General features: G+C 37.1%; 1 protein-coding gene across 3 annotated transcripts in view; it reads right to left on the minus strand.

The window, feature by feature from the left end:
• Positions 1-13,071: 13,071 nt before the first annotated feature.
• GTPBP10 (GTP binding protein 10) overlaps positions 13,072-23,065 on the minus strand; it is a 28,118-nt gene continuing 18,124 nt past the window's right edge. The window contains exons 9-12 of one of the 3 annotated variants that reach the window (XR_013162133.1): positions 19,655-19,778; positions 18,492-18,572; positions 17,723-18,042; positions 13,072-14,136 (exon numbers count right to left, since the gene is read on the minus strand). Coding sequence is in view for 2 of the 3 variants with exons in the window: in XM_077126480.1 (XP_076982595.1) it covers positions 17,795-18,042; positions 18,492-18,572; positions 19,655-19,778 (453 nt within the window). In the remaining variant the exon portion in view is untranslated. Of the gene's footprint in view, positions 14,137-17,544; positions 18,043-18,491; positions 18,573-19,654; positions 19,779-23,065 lie in introns of those variants that run through there. The other 2 variants (XM_077126480.1, XM_077126963.1) reach the window with 2 other exon arrangements.

A 23,065-nucleotide genomic window follows, 5' to 3' on the forward strand; every position in this document is an offset into this window, starting at 1 on the left:
AAGCCGCGCACCCTCTAGAACCCGACAGCCTAGGTTTGTATGGGGTTCGGGGCCTACTGGTTGGGTGACTCTGGGCGAGATACCTGATCAACCTCTTTATGTCTGAGGTTATCTATATAATGGGTATATTACCTCTATCATAGAGTTGTTTTGAAAATTAAGGAATTAAAGAGTCTGGCACTATTCGATGTTTAGACCAATTTGACTCTCCCACACAATTTTGACCGTTTCCTCCCTTTTTTTTTTTGTGGGCTTTCCCTAAATATGGAGTCCAATAGCAGTGAATATCTGAATTTTAAAAGTCAAGGATTCGAAAGTCCTGTATTAGTGACTGCCTGATTGAATAAAACAAAGGATGTTGAAGTGTCATGATGCATACAACTTACTTTCAAATGATCACACACACGTACAAATGGAGGTAAAGTAAATGTGACAAGTGTTGGCATTGGTCAGTCTAAAAAAAAAAGTGTATGGGTGTTTATTGTACCATTCCTTCAAATCTTCTATAATTTTGAAATTAAAAAAAAAAAGTTTAAACAAAAGTAATGGATGGCAACCATCCCTATATCACTCTACCACTGTGTGAGTTAGGGAAACCTCTGTCCCTCAGGGTCTCATCTGTGGTAATGGTGTATCCACCTTAGAAAATTATTGTGAAGATTAAAAGAAGTACTGTAAACGGAGAAGTTTGGAACAGTGCCGACACATACGAATTTTTCACTTTTACTATTAACACTTTCCATTTTGTGTTGCTCCAGTATCAGTGGGACTGTGTTAGGTATGGAAAAAGGTGAAAAGGATTTACTGTCTGTCCACACTCTCTCCTCTATGTTTGCCACACTGTGTCTGAAGATGGATAAGGTTATTTAGGGTGAGAATCAATCCCATAGTCAGATCAGGATATATAACAGTCAAAGGATTTCATGATACAAATAGGCCCTGGCCTCCAGGCCTTTGCCATGTTACCTAACATGCAGATTCCAGGAATTAGGATGTGGACAACCTTGGGGGTGTGGGGGGAGAATTTTCTGCATACCATAGTTACGAATAACTTCTAGCTAAATCCAAAGTCCTCTTTTTGGGTCTAATTCTCTTGCAGCCCCTTTAGATCCATAGTGCATAAGTCTGACCACCTCTTTTTTTTTCCTCCTAAAGCTTTTCTTCCTTGGATTTGGGGATACCAAGATTTCTACTTCTTTTATAGCTTTTCTGGTAAGTTCCCTGTCCACCTGTTGCTTTCACTTCCTATTTCTAATTATCAGGTTATATAGTTGTCTGCTATTACTTCAATTTCATCATTTTCCAGATATTAATTGTATTCCCTAAATCTTCCATCATTCCTTTTTTTTTTTTTTGCCAGTAATTACACTTTATTTCCTTTCTTCAACTCCTCATATATTTGACTTAAATTAAGAACCAAGGCCTCCTGATTCTTTCTCCACTTTCCCCTTATTCACTACAGTTGGTTCCTGTGTGAGTTCTAGCCTTCACATTGCTACATCAAGACAAGTGCAACAATCTCCTTACATATACATTAATATAAACAAAACAAAACTTGATCATTTATTATGTAACAGGTATTGGGCTCTTTTTCATGAATTATCTAATTTAACCCCAATAGCTCCATATTACTGACAAAGAAACAGATTCAGAGAGATTAATTTGTCCAAAGTGGTATACCTTCCTAGACTACAACTTCCACTCAGAACTTCCCAGACTGTCTTTAAGCCAGAATCAACCCCAAGTCATCTGCTTACTTGTCATAGTCAGGTTCATGTGTCAACTTGGCCAAGTGTTAGTGCCCATTTGTCTGGTTGGGCAAATGCTGGCCTGTCTGTTGCTATGAGGACATTAAATCATGATCACATGGGCTACATCCACAGCTGATGCATTTGTAATCAGCCAAGGGTAGTGTCTTCTGCAATGACTGATGCTTAATCTAATCACTGGAAGGCTTTTAAGGAGGATCCAGAAGACAGTCTTTCTTCCTGCTTTGGCTGGTGGGCCTCTCCTGTGGAGTTTGTCCAGACCCTTTATTGGAGTCATTAGCTTCACAACCGGCCCTATGGATTTTGGACTCTACATTCCACAGTTACAGGAAACACTTTTATAAATTTTATATCTACAGATATTTCCTGCTAATTCTGTTTCTGTAGAGAACCCTAGCTAATACAGTTTGGTACCAGGAGTGGGGTATTATATCTCCAAGTCTAACAATAGCCAGTGTTGTCACTTTTTAACTCTTTCCTATGGTGGTATGTGTTGTCTAGTTTGAATTAGAACTTTGAGGATCAACTTTACAACTGTTTAAAAGAGTGACTACACTTTCTTCCTCTCTATTACTTTGTTAATTTTAGAATTTTCTATTGTGATCACAGACATATCCTCCTGAATTGCCACATCAGTTCTTTAAAAGGCAAGGCAGCCGGTAGTCATGCTCCCACCACGATCTTTTTCCACATTTGTGGAGGTCAGAGAGCAGTATGTGGGGAGAACAGTGGCCCTCGTCATCCTCCTGGGTCCCTTCCGCCCAGTTTTGGCCTTGCCATGTTCCTGCCAGATATGCTGGAAGCAAAGAGGGGGTGAGGGGCCAGGGCAAATCTGCTAAGCATGAAGTCTGGCCCAGGCCCCTGCTGGTTGTTTCACACACCAGTTAATGGCTGCAGTAGCCCCCATAATGAGCAATGCCATAATCCCTGACCTCTACAGTGAGGACACTGGGGGTCAGAGGTCAACCTGTTGAAACAGAAGAGCTGAGATTTGGATCCGGACCTTGAGGACACCCCCAGCCCCAAAGGAAGGTGTCCTTGATTCTTGGCCTCCCAGACTTGGGTCCTCCTGGACTGCTGGCCCTTTTGGTGTGCGATACCTCGTAATCCATGAACAATGGGAAGCATGGAACCCTATGCCCATGAGGCTAGCTCAATTGCAGTCTGGAAGTCTCAGGTTTGGCCTAAGTAGACCTCTTGGTCCTACCCAAGGACCGCACCAGAGTCCTTTTGTGCCAGGCAGGCGCCGCGCTGGTTTCATTGCCACCTGTGAAGCAGTTGGGGAACATTGGCCTGAAGATGGTGTATAGAATGCTTAATCCTCAGTTGAAAGTAGCGTTTGAAACTTGTTTCTTTAAAAAGCCTACATGAGACACTTTTATAAATTTTGTATCTATGGGTATTTCCTGCTGATTCTATTTCTCTAGAGAACCTTAACTAATACAGTCATTGTGGCATTTTTCCTACCTATTCATTTTTTTGTCCTCTTGAATTATTTGTATCATAAGGCAAACTTTGACTTCAGTCAGACATGTCTCCTTATTATGGATTTCTGTCTCTAAGACATTACTTACTCTAAATGCTCAGTGAAGCTATTCCTCAAACTTGGAATGGCCTACTATCATCTTTGCCTACCCAAATCCTACCAACTTTCCCCCTCCTATGAACATGTGCATCTTCTCTAAACTCTACAATTCATCAACTACAAATTGTAAACGAATTTGCACATAAAGTTCCCTTTTTATGTGTCAACCATATCTCACCAGAGTATTTCTAAATCCATGACTGACATTCAACAAATACGATTTCATTTAAAAAGAATCCCCATTTACTGTTGTTTTGAGGAGGGTAGAGTGGGAAGTATAGAGAGAAAAGTGAGATAGGGAACGCTTTGAGGAAATCAAACTGGGGTGTCACTTTATAGGCTGTAAGGAATTTGTGTTTTAGGAGCTCTGTGTACTGGATTTGGAAGGTAATCCACCATACATTAGGCAGGACTACAGCATGTTTGTTCCTAAATTTTAATTAAGTTACTAGTGGGGTAGGAAAGGAGGAAGAAAGGGAGATAGACGATTATGCAAAAGAACTGGCACTATTAGTAGGAAAATTGTAGACTCTTTCCAGTAATTACATTCGGGTGTTTTAAATTTGTTTTTCACCATGCTTACCACCCCTCCCCACATTGCCACTATTTTTTTCCAGTTTTTAAAGAGGAAACCAAAGGCATTTGATAAATGCGTTATAAATTTGGCATTATAGCATTAATAGTTCTTTGAAGTATAATTTTTTTTTATTAATTAAAAAAAATTAACTAACACAACATTAGAAATCAATCCATTCTACATATGCAATCAGTAATTCTTAATATCATCACATAGGTGTATGGTCATCATTTCTCAGTACATATGCATCGATTTAGAGAAAGAAATAGCACGACAACAGAAAAAGAAATAAAGTGATAACACAGAGAAAACACAAATAGAAATAAAAAGTACAAAAATATATAAGAGAAAGAAAAAAAAAAACAAAAAAAAACTATAGATCAGATGCAACTTCATTCAGCGTTCCAACATAATTACATTACAGTTAGGCAGTATTGTGCTGACCATTTTTTTTTTTTTTTTAAGACATCATACCATTCTACATATGCAATCAGTAATTCTTAACATCATCACATAGATGCATGATCATCGTTTCTTAGTACATTTGCATCGGTTTAGAAGAACTAGCAGTATAACAGAAAAAATATAGAATGTTAATATAGAGAAAAAAATAAAAGTAATAATAATAAGAACAAAAACAAAACAAAACAAAACAAGAACCTATAGCTCAGATGCAGCTTCGTTCAGTATTTTAACATGATTACTTTACAATTAGGTATTACTGTGCTGTCCATTTTTGAGTTTTTGTATCTAGTCCTATTGCACAGTCTGTATTCCATCAGCTCCAATTACCCATTATCTTACCCTGTTTCTAACTCCTGCTGAACTCTGTTACTAATGACATATTCCAAGTTTATTCTCGAGTGTCGATTCACATCATTGGGACCATACAGTATTTGTCTTTTAGTTTTTGGCTAGACTCACTCAGCATAATGTTCTCTAGGTCCATCCATGTTATTACATGCTTCATAAGTTTATCCTGCCTTAAAGCTGCATAATATTCCATCGTATGTATATACCACAGTTTGTTTAGCCACTCGTCTGTTGATGGACATTTTGACTGTTTCCATCTCTTTGCAATTGTAAATAACGCTGCTATAAACATTGGTGTGCAAATGTCTGTTTGAGTTTTTGCCCTTAATTTCTTTGAGGAGATTCCCAGCAATGGTATTGCTGGGTCGTATGGCAATTCTATATTCAGCTTTTTGAGGAACCGCCAAACTGCTTTCCACAGTGGTTGCACCATTTGACATTCCCACCAACAGTGGATAAGTGTGCCTCTTTCTCCACATCCTCTCCAGCACTTGTCATTTTCTGTTTTGTTGATAATGGCCATTCTGGTGGGTGTGAGATGATATCTCATTGTGGTTTTGATTTGCATTTCTCTAATGGCCAGGGACATTGAGCATCTCTTCATGTGTCTTTTGGCCATTTGTATTTCCTCCTCTGAGAGGTGTCTATTCAAGTCTTTTTCCCATTTTGTAATTGGGTTGGCTATCTTTTTGTTGTTGAGTTGAACAATCTCATTATAAATTCTGGATACTAGACCTTTATCTGATATGTCATTTCCAAATATTGATTCCCATTGTGTAGGCTGTCTTTCTACTTTCTTGATGAAGTTCTTTGATGCACAAAAGTGTTTAATTTTGAGGAGTTCCCATTTATTTATTTCCTTCTTCAGTGCTCTTGCTTTAGGTGTAAGGTCCATAAAACCACCTCCAATTGTAAGATTCATAAGATATCTCCCTACATTTTCCTCTAACTGTTTTATGGTCTTAGACCTAATGTTTAGATCTTTGATCCATTTTGAGTTAACTTTTGTGTAGGGTGTGAGATATGGGTCTTCTTTCATTCTTTTGCATATGGATATCCAGTTCACTAGGCACCATTTATTGAAGAGACTGTTCTGTCCCAGGTGAGTTGGCTTGACTGCCTTATCAAAGATCAAATGTCCGTAGATGAGAGGTTCTATATCTGAGCACTCTATTCGATTCCATTGGTCGATATATCTATCTTTATGCCAATACCATGCTGTTTTGACCACTGTGGCTTCATAATATGCCTTAAAGTCAGGCAGTGCAAGACCTCCAGCTTCGTTTTTTTTCCTCAAGATATTTTTAGCAATTCGGGGCACCCTGCCCTTCCAGATAAATTTGCTTATTGGTTTTTCTATTTCTGAAAAATAAGTTGTTGGGATTTTGATTGGTATTGCATTGAATCTGTAAATCAATTTAGGTAGGATTGACATCTTAACTATATTTAGTCTTCCAATCCATGAACATGGTATGCCCTTCCATCTGTTTAGGTCTTCTGTGATTTCTTTTAGCAGTTTTTTGTAGTTTTCTTTATATAGGTTTTTGTCTCTTTAGTTAAATTTATTCCTAGGTATTTTATTCTTTTAGTTGCAATTGTAAATGGGATTCGTTTCTTGATTTCCCCCTCCGCTTGTTCATTGCTAGTGTATAGAAATGCTACAGATTTTTGAATGTTGATCTTGTAACCTGCTACTTTGCTGTACTCATTTATTAGCTCTAGTAGTTTTGTTGTGGATTTTTCCGGGTTTTCGACATATATTATCATATCATCTGCAAACAGTGATAGTTTTACTTCTTCCTTTCCAATTTTGATGCCTTGTATTTCTTTTTCTTGTCTAATTGCTCTGGCTAGAACCTCCAACACAATGTTGAATAATAGTGGTGATAGTGGACATCCTTGTCTTGTTCCTGATCTTAGGGGGAACGTTTTCAATTTTTCCCCATTAAGGATGATATTAGCTGTGGGTTTTTCATATATTCCCTCTATCATTTTAAGGAAGTTCCCTTGTATTCCTATCCTTTGAAGTGTTTTCAACAGGAAAGGATGTTGAATCTTGTCAAATGCCTTCTCTGCATCAATTGAGATGATCATGTGATTTTTCTGCTTTGATTTGTTGATATGGTGTATTACATTAATTGATTTTCTTATGTTGAACCATCCTTGCATACCTGGGATGAATCCTACTTGGTCATGATGAATAATTCTTTTAATGTGTTGTTGGATACGATTTGCTAGAATTTTATTGAGGATTTTTGCATCTATATTCATTAGAGAGATCGGCCTGTAGTTTTCTTTTCTTGTAATATCTTTGCCTGGTTTTGGTATGAGGGTAATGTTGGCGTCATAGAATGAATTAGGTAGTTTTCCCTCCACTTCGATTTTTTTGAAGAGTTTGAGGAGCGTTGGTACTAATTCTTTCTGGAATGTTTGATAGAATTCACATGTGAAGCCGTCTGGTCCTGGACTTTTCTTTTTAGGAAGCTTTTGAATGACTGCTTCAATTTCTTTACTTGTGATTGGTTTGTTGAGGTTATCTATGTCTTCTTGAGTCAAAGTTGGTTGTTCATGTCTTTCCAGGAACCTGTCCATTTCCTCTAAATTGTTGTATTTATTAGCGTAAAGTTGTTCATAGTATCCTGTTATTACCTCCTTTATTTCTGTGAGGTCAGTAGTTATGTCTCCTCTTCCATTTCTGATCTTATTTATTTGCATCCTCTCTCTTCTTTTTGTCAATCTTGCTAAGGGCCCATCAATCTTATTGATTTTCTCATAGAACCAACTTCTGGCCTTATTGATTTTCTCTATTGTTTTCATGTTCTCAATTTCATTTATTTGTGCTCTAATCTTTGTTATTTCTTTCCTTTTGCTTGCTTTGGGGTTAGCTTGCTGTTCTTTCTCCAGTTCTTCCAAATGGATAGTTAATTCCTGAATTTTTGCCTTTTCTTCTTTTCTGATATAGGCATTTAGAGCAATAAATTTCCCTCTTAGCACTGCCTTTGCTGCGTCCCATAAGTTTTGATATGTTGTGTTTTCATTTTCATTCGCCTCGAGGTATTTGCTAATTTCTCTAGCAATTTCTTCTTTGACCCACTCGTTGTTTAGGAGTGTGTTGTTGAGCCTCCACGTATTTGTGAATTTTCTGGCACTCTGCCTATTATTGATTTCCAACTTCATTCCTTTATGGTCCGAGAAAGTGTTGTGTAAGATTTCAATCTTTTTAAATTTGTTAAGACTTGCTTTGTGACCCAGCATATGGTCTATCTTTGAGAATGATCCATGAGCACTTGAGAAAAAGGTGTATCCTGCTGTTGTGGGATGTAATGTCCTATAAATGTCTATTAAGTCTAGTTCATTTATAGTAATATTCAGATTCTCTATTTCTTTGTTGATCCTCTGTCTAGATGTTCTGTCCATTGATGAGAGTGGTGAGTTGAAGTCTCCAACTATTATGGTATATGAGTCTATTTCCCTTTTCAGTGTTTGCAGTGTATTCCTCACATATTTTGGGGCATTCTGATTCGGTGCGTAAATATTTATGATTGTTATGTCTTCTTGTTTAATTGTTCCTTTTATTAGTATATAGTGTCCTTCTTTGTCTCTTTTAACTGTTTTACATTTGAAGTCTAATTTGTTGGATATTAGTATAGCCACTCCTGCTCTTTTCTGGTTGTTATTTGCATGAAATATCTTTTTCCAACCTTTCACTTTCAACCTATGTTTATCTTTGGGTCTAAGATGTGTTTCCTGTAGACAGCATATAGAAGGATCCTGTTTTTTAATCCATTCTGCCAATCTATGTCTTTTGATTGGGGAATTCAGTCCATTGACATTTAGTGTTATTACTGTTTGGATAATATTTTCCTCTAACATTTTGCCTTTTGTATTATATATATCATATCTGATTTTCCTTCTTTCTACACTCTTTTCCATATCTCTCTCTTCTGTCTTTTTGTATCTGACTCTAGTGCTCCCTTTAGTATTTCTTGCAGAGCTGGTCTCTTGGTCACAAATTCTTTCAGTGACTTTTTGTCTGAGAATGTTTTAATTTCTCCCTCATTTTTGAAGGATAATTTTGCTGGATATAGGAGTCTTGGTTGGCAGGTTTTCTCTTTTAGTATTTTAAATATATCATCCCACTGTCTTCTAGCTTCCATGGTTTCTGCTGAGAAATCTACACATAGTCTTATTGGGTTTCCCTTGTATGTAATGGATTGTTTTTCTCTTGCTGCTTTCAAGATCTTCTCTTTCTCTTTGACCTCTGACATTCTAACTAGTAAGTGTCTTGGAGAATGCCTATTTGGGTCTAATCTCTTTGGGGTGCACTGCACTTCTTGGATCTGTAATTTTACGTCTTTCATAAGAGTTGGGAAATTTTCAGTGATAATTTCTTCCATTAGTTTTTCTCCTCCTTTTCCCTTCTCTTCTCCTTCTGGGACACCCACAACACGTATATTTGTGCGGTTCATATTGTCCTTGAGTTCCCTGATACCCTGTTCAAATTTTTCCATTCTTTTCCCTATAGTTTCTGTTTCTTTTTGGAATTCAGATGTTCCATCCTCCAAATCACTAACTCTATCTTCTGTCTGTTTAAATCTATCATTGTAGCTATCCATTATTTTTTCTATGTTTGCTACTTTATCCTTCACTTCCATAAGTTCTGCGATTTGTTTTTTCAGTTTTTCTATTTCTTCTTTATGTTCAGCCCATGTCCTCTTCATGTCCTCCCTCAATTTATCGATTTCATTTTTGAAGAGGTTTTCCATTTCTGTTCGTATATTCAGCATTAGTTGTCTCAGCTCTTGTGTCTCATTTGAGCTATTGGTTTGTTCCTTTGACTGAGCCATATTCTCAATCTTTTGAGCGTGGACAGTTATCTTCTGCTGCTGGCGTCTGGGCATTTATTCAGATTTCTCTTGGTGTTGGACCCAGCAAGGTTGTAAGATTTTTCTATGAAATCTCTGGGATCTGTTTTTCTTATCTTGCCCAGTACGTGGCGCACGTGGCACACGTTTGTCTCAAGTGTTTGGAATGGGTCTCCCCCAGTCACCGATCTCCGTGGCCTGGGGATTTCGGATCCAATTCTCTCCGTTGGTTCAGGGGCCGCGCGTGGTGGGGGCGTCAGCTGCCGCGGCTTGAGGGGACCCTGTGGCTGGTTGCGGGCCGCAGCGGGCCTGGGGGATTCCCCACCGGACCAGGAAGCCTCCCGTGGGGGGGGGCTACCGCGGCTTGGATAGCCCTCCTATCCGAGACTCGTATCCGCGGACTCGAAGCAGAGACTCGAAGCCGCCCGCAAAAGAGGGGTGCCGCCTGCCTCGGCTTGGGAAACTTGCTTCTCCAATACTCTCAGCCGGCCCAGAAAGGAGGGAGGGAGTAGCTTGGACCACCGCAGCTGCCGCTGATCGGGAAACCACGCGCCGCGGGGTTCTCACCGCAGCCGAGTCTCGCAGTCAGTCTAGCCAGCCCAGACTTTGGATAGCCCTCTGATCTGAGATTCGTAGCCGCGGACTCAAAGCCGAGACTCGAAGCCGCCCACAAAAGAAGGGCGCCGCCTGCCTCGGCTTGGGAAACTTGCTTCTCCGATACTCTCAGCCGTCCCGGGAAGGAGGGAGGGATTAGCTTGGACCGCCGCAGCTGCGGCTGCTCGGCAAATCACACGCTGCTCGGGGGTCTCGCCGCAGCCAAGAGTCGCAGTCAGACTTGCCAGCCCAGACTTTGGATAGCCCTCTGATCCGAGACTTGTAGCTGCAGACTCGAAGCCGAGACTCGAAGCCGCCCGCAAAAGTGTGGCGCTGGCCGCCTTGGCTGGGAAGCTTGTCTCTCCGAGTCTCTCAGCCAGCCCGGGAAGGAGGGAGGGATTAGCTCGGACCGCCGCAGCTGCGGCCGCTCGGGGGTCTCGCCGCAGCCAAGTCTCGCAGTCAGACTTGCCAGCCCAGACTTTGGATAGCCCTCTGATCTGAGACTCGTAGTCGCGGACTCGAAGCCGAGACTTGAAGCCGCCCGCAAAAGTGTGGCGCCGGCCGCCTTGGCTGGGAAGCTTGTCTCTCCGCTTCCCTCAGCCAGCCCGGGAAGGAGGGAGGGATTAGCTCGGACTGCTGCAGCTGCGGCTGCTCGGGAAATTGCCCGCCGCTCGGGGATCTCACTCACCGCAGCCGAGTTTCGCAGTCAGACTAGCAGCCCAGACTGGGTTACGCTGTGTGTCCATTCCCTGCTGTAGCCCCGGGAGCTGTTCTGTACTGTTTCTGTTCACCTATTAGTTGATTTGGAGTCGGAGGAACTAAGACGCATGTACCTTACTAAGACGCCATCTTGGATCCTCTAATTTTTTTTTATGGTTCATATTTTTATAGAAAAGGCCATGTTGTCCTCACTATATCACTCTCACAATTTCTCTTGACCCCAAAATAGTACCAGTTCATGGAAAGAGTTGTTTCTGAAGCCACGGCCGAATTATTACATAGTACTCCTGTTTTCCCTATTAGGATTCAGTTGGCCAGGGGCTTTTATTTATTCTGCCATTTAATCATACTTCAAATATATCCAAAGCCTTAATCTTTTACTCAATGCCTGCTCTTGATTTCAAATATTCTCAATCTCTTTGAATTTGTAGGAACCATATACAAATAAAATTGAAGATATATTGTGGCTTTATAATCATGTCCTTTTCTTAATGTAAGAAAATTAGATCATAGTTGTCTTAAAGCCTTTTATATAGAAATATTACCAATAATAATGTTTGATAACCAATAGAAAATGAAGACACTGCTCAGAAGATACTGGCATTTTCAGAAAAATATACTGAAATATGTGCCATGAACAAAGGAAGCTTTTGCCCTTTGCTTTCAACTTTTCAATGCACTCAGTTAACAAAATAAACAGAAAAAGAGCCCACCTTGTCATATACTGCTCCAAAATTAGTTTTTTACAGAAACTGTATATCCTGTTCTTCAAATTCCAAGTATTTCAAAGGCCATGATTCAGATAATGGCTATGCCTCACAAAGCCTAGAATCTAGGCACCCCAGAAGATTTAAATTCTATCATAAACACATTATTAATATATATATAGATTATCCCTGTCTCTGAAATCTTCCAAACACCCAACAACAATTAATTAAGCAACTGCCATACAGTGAAAAACATTAAAACTTGAAAAAATCAGAACTGCCTAAAATTAGTGGTTGGTTATGGTCAGAAATTGTAGTTGAAATTGCCCTTGGCTTTTTCATCCTTATGATAGCCAGTATGAGGCAGCAACCCCACATTATTCTTGTTATCCACTTTGCAACATACATACTTTTCTTTCTTTCTCATTTCTGCTTCCTATTTTTCTTTTCCTTCTCTCCTTCAGCAGGCTAGTGATACCCATTCAAAGCTAAAGAAATTCTCCTGACAGATACTTTCCCATTTGCCAACCTCTAATTGAAAAACAAAATAAAATGCCTCTCTGAAATATTTCCTTAATCTTCAATTAAAAAAATAGATTTTTATTTTCCATTATTGTTTAACTTTGCAGTAAAAATTATAAAATGTCTGCGAACATTTTATGCCACCTATGTTTATCTAATTGGCTTAAAATTCGTGAGTTTAAACTTTTGTAAGGCAAAGACTATGTCTTTTTTTCATGGTAGCATTACTATTTTAACTGTTATGACTACTAGCACAGATCATATGCTTAACCAAAGTTTATAGACCTTCATGTGTCTGTTTTATAAGGTACAGATTTAAACCAAATTTGAGATACTCTTAAATGATTTAAAATTACACATTAATTCAGTTCACAATATAGACTTCAAACAACATTTTGCCACATTTTCAAAATAAGGTGTCTTTTGTGTTAGGTTTACAATTCATATTATTGTTAATTTTCTTATTTTTTTTTGCTATAATTTGTCATTGTATCTATGCTGTTGTTTTGAAGCAATATTTTTCATGTCCTAATGATATACAAATTCTGGGTGGAATTTATTAACCATGTTTTACATCTGAACTTTGCATATCTATGAAACTGCTTGGAAAATAATTCAGTATTTATGCGTATTTTGGCAAGAAAAAATCTGTAACTTTCATTAGCCTTCTCAAAGGACTCTCTGACGCCTCACTACCAAAGCAAACAAAACTGAGCTAAAAGAGAACATAATTTTATAAGAAACTAAGTGGCTAGAACCCAAAGTAAAAGACCTTCAACTTGATTTTTCCCAATATGAAAGCAGCTTTTCCCTCTTATTATATAATAAATGTTTACCATTAAAAATGTTACTTTTACATTATCATTTTGTTATGATAAAAATATGGACATATAACACAAAATAGCAATAGGTATTCTGGAATTTTTTGTTTATTCATAGGTGAAATCTTTAAAGCACAGACTGAACATTACAATACAATATGCTTAATATCTGATAAAGTCTGGTAGTATAAGCTTATACTTCATGAAGGTAAATAAATCTGATATAGCAAACTCTGCAAGAATTACTGGGACTCAGTAAAAAGTTGCTATGCATAGCAAACAGATACCGTGGTTATTTAATAATATGATTTGGTATTATAAAAATAAACATTTTGAAAAGTAAAAATGTAAAAGTCTCACTTCAAGACAAAATAAAATATATCTGAGATGATGTTAGAAGATTTATTCCAAACTGAATCTTTAATTTTCTTTCAAATTTATTTTTAAAAAATAAAAAAAGGAAGCCAGATTTTCTCCTTTTTTTTTTTTTTTTTGCATGGGCAGGCACCAGGAAACGAACCTGGGTCTCTGGCATGGCAGGCGAGAACTCTGCCTGGTGAACCACCGTGGCCCGCCCTCTCCTTTTGTTTAAATAAAAAATCAACTGTCAGAAAACAGTACATAGAGTACATTTTTAGTAACTATAAAATAATAATAAGAGAACATTTTGTGAGTCACAGAAAAAAATGCTTCATTTTATTGTAGAGTAGTACCCTGGGCATTACTGACTAAGCATATATAGTATAATTCTTCATCATTCTCAGTGCGCATTGTGTGCACATCTACTATCTTTGCCAGAGCACAAAATAAGCTTATGGTGGGTTGTAACTCCTGAAATTCACCTGATGAAACTGTTCTAACATTGTTAGTTATAGAGATTTAGGAAATAAGAGAGGTAAAATGGGAAATGACACTGGAAGTTATAAACATAAGACATTCAATACGAAACATGGTCACATTGATCAGTACAGATGTTCAAATGCCAATCCCTATCCACCCCCTTTACTCCTTTGTTGTAAAGTGGAACCATGTTATTCTAATACCATGGTTTCTGCTGTAGAATGTGAGATCCATGAAGGCAGCAGGTCCTGTCTATTCAACACTGTACATTACATGCAGCACTCTGCACAGTGCCAAGCACATAGGAGACACTTAATAAATACCTGTGCAATGAAGAAAAAGGAAATTTAAGAACAGACTGATTTGAGGACTGGAATTGGAATTGGGAACAAAACAGAACAAATGAAAGTGGAAAAATGCTTGTAAAAAGTAACTTATATTGTGAAATCAGAAGAAATTTAAGTTCAGAATTACTGAAATCGTGCCATTTAATGCTTATGAAAAGATGAATAGCCATATGTAAAGGACTTAGAAGCATTAAACTCCAAAGTAATTTATAATAATTTAAAAGTAGCATTAAGAATATTTCTTAGATGGGGCAGGCCACGGTGGCTCAGCAGCTCGGCAGGCAAGAATGCTCACCTGCCATGCCAGAGGACCTGGGTTCGATTCCTGGTGCCTGCCCACGTGAAAAAAAAAAAAAAAAAATTTCTTAGATGTTTATTAGCTTGATACTATTATGTAAAAAAAAAAACTGGAAGAGATTTATATAATAAACTCACGTGGGTAAAAATATATGCATAAAAAACTTCTGTAAGAACATATACTATTAATATTGGTACTCTCTGGGAAGTAGGACTGGGGGCCTATTACAGAAAGAAGGAAACTTTTATTTTACTTTATATTTTACACTCTGTATTTTTGCACAATGAACATGTATATTTTAAAATAAAACTCAAAAAAAATCCAATTAGTAAATATTTTGTAATAGGCAAAATTTTAGAAATTTAGAAATTTTAATCTCTTAAGAATATACTGAGTTTCATTTTTGGAAAAATAAAATAAGGAGCTCAGTGGACTCATTTTCAAACAAAAGTGAGAATTAAAAAAAAAAAATCCCTAGATATACAGCATAAATTAATTCAAGGAAATCTACTAAAAGTCACTGAGAGCAGCCACAGTCTGTGGCATTTAAGCAGAACCCACTCCCTCCTCCCCATCCCAACCCAGTGTGACAGAAACTCTTACTTCAAGAACACAGGGTTTCCTGTCCCCTAGGTTCTCATTTTGGGCCATGATGTCTTCCCAGGAGGGACAGCATATGAGCATTTCTCATCCTGTCCCCAACTACCTGTTGCAGAGGCTAAGTTCCTGGCAATATAGCCAAGGAGTAGGTACTACTTTCTACCCCCTAACCCCCAACTCAGGGGACTGATACTTTACCTTGGGTGTGATGCCCTGAGAAATTTGGAGCCTTTATCACCCTTGCTCTGGCTCCTTGTAAGGTGGGGGTTCCCTACCAATAGGAGCAAGCTGGGAAGACTAAAGCCTACATCCTCCCTCCCTGCCAAGTGCCCAGCTCCTATAGCAGGATGTTGGCTAGGTATCAGAAAATAAAACTTAAACATATAAAATGGATTCTGTGGCATGGGGGCCCCTTCAGTTTCTCTCCCTCAGCAGCTCTTCTAACAGGACCTGATGTGACAACAAAAGATAGTGAGCACAAATGTGCCAACACCCCACATGCCAGAGGCCAGGCCAGATAACCACGAGCATGAAGTCCTGATCTGCACCAGCCTGATATCTCCCAGTGATGCCCGTGGCCACACATCACCCCCACACCTCTTGGCGCGGTTTTTCCTTTAAAACCACAAGCTGTGAGAATGAGTGTTGGAACCATTTTTCCCTTCCTTCCGCTAGCAGGTTTTACTGGCTCCCACCTGCCTATTCTCCTTTGCTCTGTTTCTTTCTCTATAGTAATAAACTATTAAGCTTTAACTTGCTGTCTCATGTGGAATCCTTTAATGACCCCATGCCTAAGAGATGTTACTCAGAGAGAAGCATGCCACTGTCTCCCCACCCTGCCATGCCCCTCACTCCAGAGCCCACACTCAGAGATTTTGCAGTGTGGGAGGCAGAACATAAAATGGACAGCTCCAAATCAGTTCCCAAAGGAGCTAATTTTATTTGTAAGTGTGTGGGAAAGTACAAGCCTAAACGTGCTCACAAAAACAGGAGAAGGTATGGTGAAAAGTAATTAAGAAAACATAGATTCATTAGCAATATAAACTAAACTTTAAGCCAGCTAATTTGCCAGAAAAATCAGGGTAAGAGGTAGCTCAAAAGACCCCGTCTGGGGTCAGAACCTCAAACACTGGCCACAAAAACTATCCCTGCAAATGAGTCCAAATTTAATTATATCAGACTGTGGAACAAATAATGTCCCAGGGCACTGAAAACAATAGAACAATCGGTTAGCCATTAGTGGAGCCCAGCAAGTGGGTGTGGTCAGGAAAAGAGAGGAAGAGAACACTGATCAAAACAGTCATTCACGAATTACTGTCTGTCAAGGCTACCCTCTCCAAGGAGCAACATCAGAAGATCCAAGAACGGGAAAGACTTCACTGAAAGATCCAGTTAGTCACACTCAAAAAATATAAACAAGCAAACAATGACCAGTGCTAGAGGGTAAAAAGGACCAGTAGCCAGAGTTGTAGCAGTATATTATCAAAAATGTCCAGCTTTCAATAAAAAATTATAAGATGTGAAGAAACAGGAAAGTGTGTCCCATACACAGAAATAAAATTAGGCAACAGATAGTGATCAAAGGTTAGATTTAACAAAGACTTCAATATAAATATATTCAAAGAACTAAAGGAAATATGCACAAAGAAGTTAAGGAAGGTATATTGATAGTATCTTATCAAACAGAGAATAATAATTAAAAGACAAATTATAAAAAAGAACCAAATGGACACTTTGGGTTGAAAAGTACAATAACAAATGAAAAATCTACACAGCAGCAGATTTGAAATAGCAGAAGAAAGAACTGGCAAACTTGAAGACAGATGAATAGCGATGAATAGAGATTATACAACCCAAAGGAAAAAGAAAAAATATGAACAGAGCCTCAAACAGGCATGGGATACAATTATGTTAATATAATACAGAAAACACATGTATTATGTATGTAATATATAATGGGAATGCCAGAAGGAGGTAAGAAAAAGGAGCAGAAAAATTATTTAAATAAACAGTAGTCAAAATCTTCCCAAATTTAATGAACTTATGGTATGTGAATTGTATCTCAGTAATGCTATAACCAAAAATATGGGGGAAAAAAGAATATATTTATGATTGATAACATTGTTTAAGGTTTGCACTTATTCTTTCTTTACTAAATTGTGAATTTGGATAATGAAACAAACTAGGACACTTCCAAAACTAGAAAAAATACTATTAATTTTTAGAAAGAAAAATCATCCAAAAGCTTAAATAACAAATATATATAATTGTTGGTTTCTATTAAATATTTCAGTGATCTTGATTGAGCATAAGTTCCGGTTTAAGGTTTTGAAAAGGTTTTTTAAAAAAATCAGTATTATTATATATTAGGGCAACCAGGTACATGATAGATGTAAAAAACAAAACCAAACCTATTGCTGACACTAATAATATTACATGGAAACCATTAATATCATTTTTAAAAATGACCTCAATAGAGACATTATAAAGGCATGTCAGAGGATGATTTTATTACAGGTAGTTAGTGAGTGGACTGATTATAAATTTACAAACTATCATTTTACTTTCTCTGTTAATCCCCTTAAAGACAAAAGAATAGGTTAAAAGGTATCATAGATGGTGCATGTACCAAAAGATTAGTAATCATATTAAAAAAATACTTACATGCCTGTGAAAAACTTCGAAATTAACACAAAGGAATCCATAACATTTTTAACAGATTTAAATTATATCCATTTAAGAGCTAGGAATAGCATGCTTTGATGGTGGCTCACTATAAGATACTGCATTGGAAATCCTTAAGTTAAGCAACTGATTCTGATGGCGTGCATTCTTTTCCTGATTGTCTTGTTCATCCAGTGATTTTCTTATACAGTTCTTTAATTCTTCAATTCCTTCTCTGGTAATTGCAGAGATCGGGATGATATGTTGGAATTTCATAATCCTCTCTGGAATCATGTTTGTTTCAAATAACTGCAGGAAATCTGAAAAAGAAGAAAGAATTAAGCCGATTTTCATCGTCTTTGAAAGTAAGTAAAAACTAAATTAAGAGGTCTAATTTGTGAACCAAGGAATCCAAAACTTAGTGAAAATGCTCAAAACCCATTAGGTACTCTTGTAACTCCTCCTTTTGAGCTTGTTTTGCAAGCTTGTATTAGCAGCATTGTCTCTATTTGTGCTTGTTTTGCGGGCCAATGTAACCTGAGCATGCACAGAAACCTGGACTGACATCCTTCACCTCCAAGACTCTGCAAACTAAAATCATCTCCCTCAGAACCCAAATTGAGTGAATCAAGAGAGGTATCAGAAGCAAATCCAATGAAGTATGTCAACAAGGAAAATCTGATTGAAAGTCTATCTTACCATACATGGCAAATCTATGCCTAGCCAATCAAATCATACCAAATCAACATTCCCCATAGCCCCCTTTTACCTCCCATCCTCTTAAACTCTCTCTTAGCTTTCAGGTTGAGACAGATTTGAGCCTTGCCTCCTGTCTTCTTGTTGGCTGACCCTGCAACAAAGGTTCTTCTTAAAACACACCGAGGTCATAGAATTGGCTCCTGTGCACATCAAGCAGCGAGCCTTTTGCATTTTTAATTCTTTTTTTTTTCCTTCTCTCTAATAAATTCTCAGAACCTTTGGTTTTTACTCACTAATGACAATGATACAGTACTTGGCACATGATAGATGTTTACTAAATATTTGCTGGATTAATATATTTCAAACAAAATTAAGTATAAGACTAATTAGAAAAGGTGATTTACTTATAGAACCAATACATTTTGCTTCCGTTTTCTTCTCACACAATAAGGTGAGGCAACATATTCTTTGAAAGAATATAATTTGGAACAGTTTAGATTGCCTCAGTGGGTCAGTCTTTTAACTTTCCTAAAGTATAAGCTTATCTTCCCTGGAGCTAGGATCCACTATAAAATTGAAAAGGGTATGGGGAGAGTTCAACGGGAGATCATTTCAGATGAGCCCAATGTATATCCCCAAGGATGGACAATAGTTATACAATGTTTTTCCCTCTTTCCTGCTGCCAAGGTAATAGGAAAAATGACAGCATACTTACTTGATGATAAAGACTATAAAGTCTAGATTGAAAGAGACTGGACAAGCTAAAGAGATGGTTCCTTACATGGATGGGCATGCAAAGAAACACACTTGATTTTAAATTATAGTGTACCAAGGAACTGGAAGTTCTAAAACTTGGAAAGTATGTTAATTAAACTGTAATATCTCACAGGAAAATGTTGACTTTTTCCTCTTCTTATCTAAATCACATCCACTCTTTAAGGGCCCAATTTAATTTTTACTTCTTTATGAAGCCTGACCTTTTTAGCTCTAATTAATCCTTCTTTACTTTTGTCCCAGTAACTTACTGTCCAAATCAAACATTATAGAACTTGATAATTATTATGTTACAATATTATTTAAATGCTTCACGTGGTATGTGTTCTTTCTTTAAATAAACACGTTTAAGAATTGAAGGTGTCAGTTTTTCTTTTTCATCCATTTTAGCACTTCACAGCATTATATGCAATAGTTAGTATTCACAAAAATAGGCATTAATGAAAAAAATGGGTTTACCTTTAGGATTCTGGAGTTGGTACATCAGTTCATGTAATTTATCTTGGGCACCTGGCAAATCCATTTTATTAACTGCCAATAGTGCAGGTTTTGTCTGAAGTTCCTGTTTATACAACTCCAATTCCTTTAAATTCAAAGAGAAAGGTCAAATAATTTTATGAAATTATCCATGTAAACTAGCTACTTGTAATGTCTTTCTTTAATTATATGTCTGGCAATCTAAAACTCATTCATATGCCTGAAATGCAATAATACCCAACAACCACAAAGCTGATTAACAAATGCAATTCAGAAAATGCCTACTGGTTAGATCATATGTTAGTGTAACTTACTTCATATGAAACTAAAGATAGTTGCAATTTTGTGCTTAGAGCAAAATACAGATATCTGGACTTCTAAAAGCACTCATATATAATTAAAAAAATCAGTAATGTCAATTTAATACCATACCTCATACTAACCTTGGAAAAAATTAATGTGCTTAGTAGTAAACATTTATGATTGTGGATTAAAGCAATGGATTATTAGATATGATGCCAAAAGAACAAGCAACAAAAGGAAAAAAAACATAAAAAGAACTGCATTAGAATGAAAACCTTTTATGCTTCAAAAAGGAAAATCCATAGAAAGAAAGGTAAATATTTGCCAACCATGTCTGCTAAGGAACTTGTATATATTTTTTTATATCCAGAATATAAAAAAATTTTTTTCCCCAAACCATGTACCCCCCAAAAAAACCAAACTTTTTTTAATATGGTCAATTCATTTTTTTAAAAACTTTTTTATTGTATAGTATAATATAAATACAAAGCAGAGAAATAAAAAAGCAATGATTTTCAAAGCTCTCTTCAACAGGTAGTTTAGGACAGATCCCAAAGTTTGTCATGGGCTACCATACGATCCTCTCAGATTTTTCCTTCTAGCTGCTTCAGAATATAGGAGGCTAGAAGGCATAAATATATTTTTATCATGACAATCAACTTTTTCTTCTTTTTTTGTGAAAAATAACATATATACAAAAAAGCAATACATTTCAAAGCATAGCACCACAATTAGTTGTAGGACATATTTCAGAGCTTGACACGGGGTTACAATTCCACAATTTTAGATTTTTACTTCTAGCTGCTCTAAGATACTGGAGACTTGATTCAGCATTCATCAGAATATAAAAACTTTTACAACTCAACAATTAAAAACTCATTAAAAATTGGGAAAAGGATTTAATAGACATTTCTCTAATGAAGACATACAAATGGCCAATAAGTGCATGAAAAAATGTTCAACATTATTCATCACCAGTAAAGTGAAATCAAAACTATAAGATGATACTTCATCTCACTAGGATGACTAAAATTAAAAAAAGAGAAAATGAAAAGTACTGACAAGGATGTAGAAAAACTGGAACCCTCAGAATTGTTGGTGGGGTTGTAAAATGGTGCAACCACTTTGGAAAACAGTTTTAGGAGTTCCTCAAAATCTTAAAGAGAGTTACCATAAGACTCAGCAATTCTGCTTCCCGGTATATACCATATCCACAAGAACTGAAAACATGATATACACAAAATACTTGTACCATGCTCAAATCTTCACAGCAACATTATTCATAATAGCCAAAAGATGTAAACAACTCAAATGTATATCAACTGATGAATGGGTAAACAAAATGTGGAATAGCCATACAATGAAATATATTTGGGAATGAAAAAAAAAAAAACAGAGTTCCCAGGCATGCTACAAACATAGATAAACCTTGAAAACATTATACTAAGTGAAGGAAACCAGTCATAGAAGACCATATATAATTTCATTTATAAAAGATGCTCAGAATAAGTAAATCTACAGAAAAAGAAACTAGATTAGAAGTTGCTAAAAGCTAGGGTGACAGGAGAATGAGGAGAGACTACTAATGGGTACAGGGTTTGTTTCAGAATAACAAAAATGTTCTGGAATTAGATAGTGGTTGATGTTTGCACAACTATGTAATATACTAAAAACTACTGAATTGTACCCTTGAAAGAGCGAATGTTATGGTATGTGAATTTTATCTCATTAAACCCATCATTTTTTTAAAATGTCAATGTGCTTATTATTTTTCACATGCTCAGATGAAATTTTCAATTTGAGTAAAAAGGACAGTGTGTTTTAAATCATTTCCCTAAGGCAAAAAGAAGGCCAGAAGACTCTAGGCTCACTGATCTGATACAAATTCAAGGCTATTATTTTCCATGTTCAGAAGGAAAGCAGCAAACAGGCTTTCACACTTAATTATTTCTTAATGGTTCTCTATACTTCAAATAACAAAACAACTTCTAAAACTTTTTTTAAAAATATTTTTACTGAGAAATCTTCACACACATACAGTCCATATATGGTATACAATCAATGGCTCACAATATCATCACATAGTTGTGTATTAATCACCATGATAAATTTTAGAACATTTGTACCAGAAAAAGGAAAGAAGAAAAAAAAAATTCATATATGTGATACCCCTTACTCCTCCTTCTCATTGATGACTAGTATTTCAATGTACCCAATTTTTATACTTTATCTGCCTGTATTATTTATTTATCCTTATTTTTTTTACTCATCTGTCCATACCCTGAGTAAAAGGAGCACCAGAAACAAAATTTTCCCAATCACAGGGTCACATTGTAAAAGCTGTATGGCTTACAATTGTCTTCAAGAATCAAGGCTATTGGAACACAGCTCAACAGTTTCAGGCACTTTCCTCCAGCCACTCCAATACAACATAAGTTAAAAAGGAATATCTGTATAATGCGTAAGAATAAGCTCCAGGATATCCTCTTGATTCTGAAATCCTCAGCCACTGAATCTTTATTTTGTCTCATTTCTCTCTTCCCTCTTTTGGTCAAGAAAGCTTTCTCAATTCCATAATGGCAGGTCCCGGCTAATACAGGGTGTCCTGCCCACATTGCCAGGGAGATTTATACCCCTGGGAGGCATGTCCCATGCATGGGAGAGGGCAGCAAGCTTACCTACTGAGTTGGCTTAGAGGCCACATCTGAGCAACAAAAGAGGTCCTCTGGGGATTGCTCTTAGGAATAATTATAAGTAGACTTAGCTTCTACTTTGCAGAAATAGGTTTCATTAGGGGTGAACCCCAAGATCAAGGGCTTCGCCTATTGAATTGGTTGTCCCCACTGCTTGCGAGAATATCAGGAATTCCCAGATAAGGAAGTTTAATATTTCCTCCTTTCTTCTCCTAATCCCTCAAGGGGGCTTTGCAAATACTTTTTTTATTCTCTCCCCAAATTACTCTGGGATATATCAGGGCATCCAGACCTGTACAAAGCAACAGAATCTTATACCCTATTCAGGATTCCATGTCCTTATGGTGTGCAACTAAACTGACCATACAAATTAAATGAGGTAACGTGCTACCTAAAG

The sequence above is a fragment of the Tamandua tetradactyla genome, chromosome 1, assembly GCF_023851605.1.
Source record: "Tamandua tetradactyla isolate mTamTet1 chromosome 1, mTamTet1.pri, whole genome shotgun sequence".
Lineage (NCBI taxonomy): Eukaryota > Metazoa > Chordata > Mammalia > Pilosa > Myrmecophagidae > Tamandua > Tamandua tetradactyla.